General features: G+C 42.0%; 1 protein-coding gene across 2 annotated transcripts in view; it reads right to left on the reverse strand.

Moving 5' to 3' along the window:
* Positions 1-9663, reverse strand: part of MBOAT7 (membrane bound acylglycerophosphatidylinositol O-acyltransferase MBOAT7) — a 64975-nt gene that overhangs the window by 25164 nt on the left and 30148 nt on the right. For both annotated transcript variants that reach the window (XM_072425370.1, XM_072425369.1), the window contains exon 5: positions 7362-7518. In XM_072425370.1, coding sequence (XP_072281471.1) covers positions 7362-7518 — 157 coding nt within the window. The remainder of the gene's footprint in view (positions 1-7361; positions 7519-9663) is intronic.

Raw genomic sequence — 9663 nt, forward strand, 5'->3', positions numbered from 1 at the left:
AGTGAAAGCAGGAGGAAGAAGCGGTGGGCCCTGAGAAGTGGATGGCATTGTTAACTGGCATCTAGAGCTGGGTACTGGGAAGAGGAGGCGGTGGGCCCTGAGACAAAGCAAGGACGGCATTAGTGGTTGAGGCCATCACCTATATGGACAGTGTAGAAGCTGTAGCTAGTGGAGACATTGCTTTGTAGGGGACTGCCTTTTCCTATCTGCTAGCAGTAACTTTATAAAATGCGGCATTGACAGCCTTTTTAACTGGCATCTACAGCTGGGTCATGTGTACCGGGCAGGCAGCAGCAGTACCAGCAGGAGGAAGAGGTGGTGGGCTCTGGAACAAAATGTGAACGGCATTAGTAATTGGCATCTAGAGTTTGGTACTGGGCAGGCGGCAGCATCATTTACAGCAAGAGGAGGAGGCGGTGGGCTCTGAGACGGAGTGTGGACGGCATTAGTATCTGGCATCTTAAGTCAGGTACTGGGCAGGCGACAGCATCATTTACAGCAGGAGGAGGAGGCGGTGGGCTCTGAGACGAAGTGTGGACGGCATTAGTATCTTGCATCTACAGTCAGGTACTAGGCAGGTGGCAGCATCAGTTACAGCAAGAGGAGGAGGAGGAGGCGGTGGGCTCTGAGACGGGGCCTGGACGGCTTTAGTATCTGGCATCTACAGTTTGGTACTGGGCAGGTGGCAGCATCATTTACAGCAGGAGGACGCGGTGGGCTCTGAGACGGAGTGTGGATGGGATTAGTATTTGACATCTACAGTTGGGTACTGGGCAGGTGGCAGCATCAGTTACAGCAGGAGGAGGTGGTGGTGGGCTCTGAGACAGAGTGTGAATGGCATTAGTATCTTGCATCTAGAGTTGGGTACTGGGAAGGTGGCAGCAGTAACAGGCAGTAGGAGGCGATGGGTCCTGTGACTGAGCGTGGACCGCATTGGAGGTTGTGGCCATCACCTTTTTGGACAGTGTAGAAGCTGTAGCTAAGTGAGACATGAATGGATTAACGAAAATCACACTTTCCATACCTTCTATCTAGTGAAACCACATAAAAGGGAACGGACCTGGTGGAATACGCAGGGAAATACATACATTTTTTATCATTTGTGAATATCTAGCAAGTGCTATCACAGTGAAATATCTGTATTTGTTTTACATACATTTTTATGGGTTTTAGGATACATACCAAGTGCTATCAGAATAAAATATCTGTATTGTTTGTAGAATAATACATAAATTTTTATGGCTATAGGGATATATAGCAAAGGTGGGATCAGAACTAAAGATCTGTATTTTCTGTAGAGAAATATAGAATTTTTTATGGTCTTTTGGATCGATACCAAGTGCTATCACAATTAAATATCTGGATTTTTGGTAGAGAAATATAGAAATTTTTATGGCTTTGGAGACATATAGAAAAGTGGGATCGGAATGAAATATCTCTATTTTTTGGAGAGAAATACTGAATTTTTTATAGGTTTTAGGATAGATATCAAATGCTATCGTAATAAAATATCAGTATTTTTTTTTTACAGAAATACAGACATTTTTAGCTTTTTGTGATAGTTTGCAAGAGGTATCCTAAATTATACCTCTTTGTAATATATCACAAAAGCCAGAAAAATTTCTATATTTATCCATAAAAAATACAGATATTTCATTCTGATAGCACTTAGTATCTATCCAAAAACCCATAAAATGTTCTTTATTTCTGTAAAAAAAAAATACAGATATTGAATTCTAATCCCACTTGCTATCTATCTAAATAGCTATAAACAAATCTGTATTTCTCTCTAAAAAATACTGATATTTAATTATGAATCATAAATATCTGTATTTTTTGGAGAGAAATACAGAAATTTTTATGGATTTTTGTATAGATAGCAAGTGGTATCAGAATGAAATATCTGTATTTTTTTACAGAAATATATAAATGTTTCTAACTACTTTGATAGATTGCAAGAGTTATCATAATTTATGCTAACTCCTGCAATTCATCAAAATAAACAGAAAAATGTATAAAAACAACAAAAAAAGCCATAAAAACTTCTGTATTTTTGTAAAAAAAATACAGATATTTATTTTTGATACCACTTGCTATCTAAGGACAGAAAAATGTATGTATTTCTCTACTAAAAATACAAATATTTAATTATGAATCACACAGCTCCATTACAAGTGATATAGGCCTCAAAGTAGATAAGGGCAGGGGGCCCTGAGGGGGGTGCTCGGTAAAAAAAAAAAAAAAAAAAGTTACCCTGTTACACAGCTCCATTGCACGTTTTAGACCTCAGAGACAGAGTAGAGGTAGAGGGCCACTAGGGGGAGGAGTAGGAGATGCCGAAAGGCTGTGAACGTGCACTTCCCATCAAGATGTCCGTGCAGCAGTTGACGATTAATCAGTACACTCTGCAGAGGAGGTGTTGAAGTCATTGCCGATCCAAGCCTTATTCATTTTAATAAAAGTGATTTGGACAACACTTTCTGCTGAGAGCCGAATCCGCTTGTCACTCACTACGGCTCCAGCTGCACTGAACGCTCTTTCAGAACACACTTGCGGCTGGGCAGGCAAGGATCCGAATGGCATGTTTTGCCAGCTCCGGCCACTGCTCAAGCTTGGATACCCAGTAGCCCAGTGGGTCCTGGCTTTGCAAGTTGCAGTTGTCCCATGCAAAGCTCAGGTATTCCTGCACCATGACTGAGTACCACTGCTGAGAGTCATTGGCAATTGTTGCACGACTGGCAGCTTGCTTCCGCTGAAAAAAAGCCTGAATAATTTTGCTTAGATGACCTCTATTGCTGCTGCCACCCATGCTGCAAAGCAGTTGTTTGGCTCCCATGGCTGGTGGAACTGCCATAGGGATCCCTGCTGCTGCTGCAGGCACTTGGAAAGGCTGAGCACAAGTCCCTTACAAGCATTTCTTGGTAGTGCTGCATTTTAGGTCCAGGCTTATAACGTGGATCCAGTAATGTAGCAATCCAATAGTCGTCAGTCTTTGTTTTTATGTGTTGTATGCGTAGATCTTTGGCTATGCACTCCTGCATGAAGGCTGTCATGTGGCTCAAACTACCCACAGCTGAGGTAATTCTGGACCCACACTCCTGTGGGTCGAACAGCAACACAGGGTTGTCCTCCTCCTCCGCCTGGTTTTTGCATCCATGGAACATGCCGCCTTGTGTTTGGAAGGATGGATGCCATGTACCCTCAATATCCTCCTCTGCCCCTTCCTCCCCCTTCTCCCATGCCTGCATGTCCTCCTCATCCTCTTCCACCTCATCCTCTTCCTGAATTTGTGGTGCACTATGCCTAGTAGGCACGCATGTCCGAGATGATGTTTGAAACGTCATCTCTTAATGCATTGTCCGCTCTGTGTCGTGTGCGAGATCCACCATCATCTGTTCCAGCAGGCAAATGATGGGGATGGTGTCACTGACACAGGCCTGATCTCTGCTGATCATCCTGGTGGCCTCTTCAAAGGGTGACAATACAGTGCACAAGTCCTCAATTTGCAGCCACTCCGCAGGGCTGAAGAAAGGTAGTGTAGGTAGCAAACTACAGGTTGTTGCTGCCGAATGGGAGGTGCTGGGTCTCCACGGCAAAGTGTCCCTGGAGGAAGAGGTTGAGGCACATGAGTCAAAGGAGAAGGTGGAAGTGGCAGTTGAGGAGGAAATTGCATGGCGATGTGCTCTGGGCGGCCAGGTGTTCCCGCCAGGTTACTGGGTGGTGGCTTTTTAAATGAGTGCTCATGCAACTTGTTCCAAGTGTGTTTGGGTTTTTGCCTCGTCTCCAGTGTTGAGCACACAGTTTACAGATGACCATAGTGTTGTCATCACTATGGACATTAAAAAATGCCCACACTGGGGAACATCTAACTGGGTCGAAAGGTGCTCTGGAGCTGGTGCCCGTGGTCCGCGGTTGTTGAGGCAAAGCTGTGGTGACCGCTTCCGACGATTTACGTCTATGACTTGCCTCACTGGTACTTGAGGAATGCAGAGTGTGGGCAGCTTTACCCTCTTCCTCCCTTCCTTTGAGGGCGCTCTGCAACCTCCTTTTCTTCCTCCTCCTCCTCCTCCTCTTCTTCCTCATCATCAGAAGAGACAGTTTCCCTATATGTGCTGAAAGGAAGTAGCAGCCTTTTGGAGCCAGTTTGAATTGGCTCGTCGGGCTCAGAGTGTTCTGGTGAAAAGTAACTGGGGGGAAAGCCTGTGAACTGACTCTCTTCATCAGATGACTGTAACAACTGAGCATCTTGAAGGAATGCTTGTAGCTCCGCCTCTCCAACCCCTCAGTGGGAATCCTCTACATACTGCTGTACATGTGACTTTCCAGCCGCTGATGAACTAGGAGGAACAGGTGTATCATGGACTGTTTGGGACACCTGTAAGGCCTGTGTCTGGGATGAAGAGGGGGTACAATCACTTGACCCAGGCTGGGTCATGTACTCCACTACGTCTTGTTCATGGTGTGGCACTTTTCGACGCCCACCATCAACAGCAGCGCATTTTGTTCTTGGGTCTGCAGTTAAAAACAAACTCATACTGCTTTGCTTGCCATCCCTGCCAAAGCTGCCCTTTCCTCTTTGGCCAGACATTGTAGAATTTTTTTTCTTTATGTGGCTTGACACCCTGCAAAATACTTTGTAGCGAATATGCTATATGTATATGTCAATTTGTACAGTAAGTGGATTTTTTTATTTGGGGGGGAAGGGGGGGGGGTTGACACAAAAAATGCTGCTGTGTGTGTTGTATGCACACACAAAATGCGCTGTGTGTGTTGTATGCAGGACTTTGCTTCAGTGGTGACGCTTGTAATGTTCAGCACAGTATACAAACTATATACTGCAGTATACACTGCGTCTGTCTCTCAGTACAAGTGTGATACTGTGCACGCAGTCAGCGAGGGGACCCTGCCTCTGGCTGCGTGTATGTAACACACTGACTATTTATCTATCTATCAATCTATCTGTCTATGTATCTATCTATCTAGTTATATATCTATCTAACAGTGAAACACTCTACCTATCTGAGTACAGTAGATTTCAGGACTGCACCAATACAGTACAATCCAACAATCTATCTAATAGTGTGAGTGTGACACACTCCAACAAAGTAAAGCACTTTTTTTCACTTTGACAAAGCAAGCCAAGCAGCACAGAAAGGTTGTGATGCTATCAGCAAATCTCTGTCAGGAGTGGTAAATGAAGGCACGCCCTGGCCTTTTATAGGCCAATGGCTGCCTGTGTCGCATGAAGTGACAGACAGCCAATCGGCTGCCCGCCACAACAAACATGGAGGGGGGCATCCCTGCTGTTATTGGAGGGCCCTAGGCATCATGGGGGAGATCCCTAGGCATTGTGGGTGGGTCGAATTCGGGGCTTCGAATCCAGCAAAATTCGGGTCGAGTCCACCCGAATTCGAACGGTCATATTCGGGTCGAACATTAGGACGACCCAAATTCGAACAACACTACTAGTAACAACGAGCAAAGGGTAACAACAAAATACAAAGAGAAGAAAATTTATCCTAAAAGAATATGAATGAGCAGATACTCAGGAGAGAACCACACACCAGCTTTTCCACCTCCAAGCAGAGAATATCAACCGCATGACCTGAAGTGTAAGGCCAGGCTAAATAGAGGAATAGTAACGATAACCAGCTGCAGCTGAGACCAGAGGTGTGGTCATTACCAACAACACTGAAACAAGTGAAAGCATGGAGACTGTCAGATAACCCCACGTGCAGCCAGTCTCTCAGATCTTCTAACCTCAGTCACTAGAGGGACCGTGACAGTACCCCCCCCCCCTTCTACGGGTGATCTCCGGACACCCAGGGCCGACCTTATCCGGATTAGCCCTGTGAAAGGCTTTCACTAGGCGCCCGGCATTAACGTCGGTCGATGCAATCCACATTCTCTCCTCTGAACCGTAGCCCTTCCACCGGTCGTCACTTCATTTATCACAAAATACATCCCACCAACCCAAAAAAGGCAGCACCTACAAGGATGTGCGTGGTTTGCTGCTTAAAGACCAATGACAGAGGAAGGAAGAAGCGCAAAGAAACCAGGTTCTACTGTCCTGACTGTGATGTTGGACTTGCAAGCACCCTGCTTCAAAATCTACCACACCCGGGATGTCTACTAAAAATTTAAATATTTTTTTCTAATATCTGCATTTAATTTATATTATGATTTATCAATAATATTGCAGCCTTGTTTGGAAAATTTCTGTAAGAAATTTGTTAAAATAGTTTTTGTTTGATAAATTACATTGTTGTGGTCTATTATTTCATTATTTTTTTATAATTATGATTCATAATTATTTTCTACAAGATAATTTATGATTATAATATAATAAATAAATATAATTATTATACCCGGGAGTTTTTCCTAAGAATTACAGGCCCACAATATAAACAAAAATGTCTGCAAAAAAAATAGTAAAACTTTTTGCATTAACCACCCGAGCGACAACCCCGACCTTGGTTCGGGGTAAAAATAATTAAAATTATCGATAACCCCAAACTTTTCTCACTGTATGAAAATACAGTGAGAAAAGTTTGGGTTTATCGATCACTTACCTGGTCCCGCTGCGATCCAGCGTCGTCCTCCAGTGTCGATCTCCAGCGTCGTCCTCCAGCGTCCGGTGCCCTCTCCGGGAAGAAGAAGCCGGCCGGCAGAGAAGAAGAAGCCGGCCGGCTTCTTCTCCCTCCGTAGCGTGTACGTCGGCGCGTACGATGACGTTGGCGCGTGTGCGGGAAATTCAAATTGAAACTCATTCAAACACATTTTGTATTGGATTGAATACAAACTCCTGTATCCAATCCAATACAAAATAATTCAAAATAAATACAAAGAATGTAATTGGTAAATTCAAACTCTCATTTTGTATTGGATTGAATACAAAGTGCTGTATCCAATCCAATTCAAAATAATAGAAAATATATTTATGTGGTTTTGTCTATAGGTATGTGACGGACACTAGGGAGGTGTTTTAGAAAAATATATTACTATACAGTATACCGAATGATCGCATTTTCAGTATTTTTCATTTATTTATGTATTCTTGTTTGAGCTGATTTTTGTGTTTTTTATTTAATTTTATTAAAAGTAATTTTTTTTTTTTACATGACTGTGTTTCAAACATTTTTTATATTCATGATATCTACTAGAACCCTGTTCGGACATATTTCTGTAAGTTACAGGTCTACAATTAAAAAAACAAAATTTCATGAAAAACAGTGTAACGCTTTAGGAACAGAAATCTAGACATCAGTGTAACGCCCAGGAGGTTAAAAAACTGACAACTAGAACGCTAGGGGGGTTAATTGAGATATATAACATATACAACACACACTATGTTTACTTACCTGTCATTAACCCAATGTAGCAATAACTGTACAAGAAAAACTCAATCAGATGTGGAACCTTGGTTATCATGCTAAAGGATGATTGATTTGAAAATGAGACGGCTTCCTGTTTCTTGGCTCTGCTGAAATCTTGCACCTCATTTGCCAAGCTCACAAGCTGAAATTAATTAGGGAGAATGTAGGTAACACAGCAAATGCAAAATAAAAGTCACAGAAAACATTCAGACTCATTTGTTGCACACAGCATTCTGCAGTTTTTAAGGATTAAGAAGGATGTTAAGCCCCACCCACATAAAATCCTATTCCCAGCACATAAATGTTTACACAAGTCTCCAACCTCATCCTGTGCACAGCTTGCCTCCTTCTCTTAGATAGATACTAATGGTTTTAACAATATAATAAAAAGGGAAGTATCTTGATGCTCCAATAAACAAGAAGTTCAGTCTGGCATAACATACAATAAAAATCTGTCTATCCCTTCATATTGCTTATATAGTTATCCTACATGTCTTTGTCCTGAAGTAATGGCAAAAAAATGTATATTTCACAGTCCACCATTGCTAGCGACAGCCACATTCTGTTGTACTGCTTTGTAATTACATTGTATTATCCTGCTCATATGGAGCTGTACTTGTGAGAAAAATTAATTTTGTTTTTATTGTCATTTCATCTTGTACTAGCAGTCTTTCTGGTTTCTTTGCACTGCAATATAATCTTTTCTTCTCATGAAGCACACTTACAGCTTGCTTAGCCTTCATAAGAAAGTGAAACTAAGAGTTTAAACTGAGACAGTTAAATATTTATTTAAACATTTTGTTTCTAGAAAACATTATAATGTAGCAAATTATAGGAAACCAGGGAAAAAAAATCCAGCTTTATTTACTTACAACATGCAAATGAAAGATATAACAACAACAGTTCAGGAAAAAATGTTAGCCTTAAAGTCTATTTTGTCTAAGGCAGTAGTGCCCAACCTTTTTTCATCCGGGGGTCGCTGTTGACATAGGGATAAAACTTGTGGGCCACAATGCAAATAAACATTAAAGATGTATGTTTAAAACTAGAATAGTTTTAATTTAAATTAAATTGAAATGTTTCCAGTTACCTTAACTTACATGTACCAAATAAAACTAATGACAAGAATCTCGTCAATGGATACTTCTTGGATCCTCTTCAGGTCCCTACATCACTTTGTTCCTGAGAAATTAGGGTTCACAGAAGGTAAGTGATCAGCTATGTGTGACAGGGTAGCATATATATTTTTTTTCTTATCTTGTAATGGTGCTGCAGCAAAAAAAATTTAGGGGTAGTTAGCCACAAGAGTCCCCCTCTTATCTTACAATTTAATATACCTACAGCTCCTCCTTCAGGTGAAATTGGGATTCAAAGAACATAAGCGACGAACATTTATGTGACAGGGCGTGGTATGGTAGTTAGTAGTAATTCACTTTTAGTGGGGGGGGGGGGGGGGCACAAGAGTCCCCCAATTATTCTACATTTCCCTTCCTCTACTGTTAAAAATTGGGGTTCACAGGTTAAGTGGCCAGCTATGTGTGACAGGGTAGCACAGTATGACAGTATAGTTTTTGTATCTTGTGATAGTGCTGTAGTAATGCAAATTTAGGGGGAGTTGGTCACAAGAGTTCTGCACTTGCAGTTAACTTTCCCATATCTTACAGAGTAATTGGGGTTCATAGAGAGTGAACAGATAGCTATGTGTGACAGGATAGCGTGATATGACGGGTATAACATTTAAATAGGAAGTGGGGGGAAATAAGGCGTTTCCTACTGGCTCCCACATTTCCAGTTGCCAACATCCCTCTGCTCCAGAGAAATTAGGATTCAGAGATTGTAAGTGTCCAGCTATGTGTAACAGGCAGCTCACCAGCCCCTCAGTTCCGCACCGCAGCGTCTGCAGATTTGACTGCAGGCGGCAGTGAGCAGTAGTGAATGTCTCCCCCGAGCCAGGGTTTCTTGGCGTGAAGAAGGCGTAACCGCACAGCAACCTTACCACCAACCTGAACGCAGCCCTAAACTTTTGTGAACTTTAAGGGGCACCAGAGCGCGCAGGCAATTGGAAGTACCCTAACTGCTCATTGCCATGACAGTTGGACTTTTATTGTGAGAAAAGTGTCAAATATAATGAGAGAATGGTGGTTAAATAAATAAAGAGGGTAGCTATTATTAGTAGAATTAAAGGTCAGCACAGAGATGGATTTTGATAGATAAGGATATAAACATGCATGTAGATATATGTAATAACAATATAGATACATAATATATATATATATATATATATATA

Source organism: Pyxicephalus adspersus, chromosome 11 (assembly GCF_032062135.1).
Source record: "Pyxicephalus adspersus chromosome 11, UCB_Pads_2.0, whole genome shotgun sequence".
In the NCBI taxonomy this organism is placed as follows: Eukaryota; Metazoa; Chordata; class Amphibia; order Anura; family Pyxicephalidae; genus Pyxicephalus; species Pyxicephalus adspersus.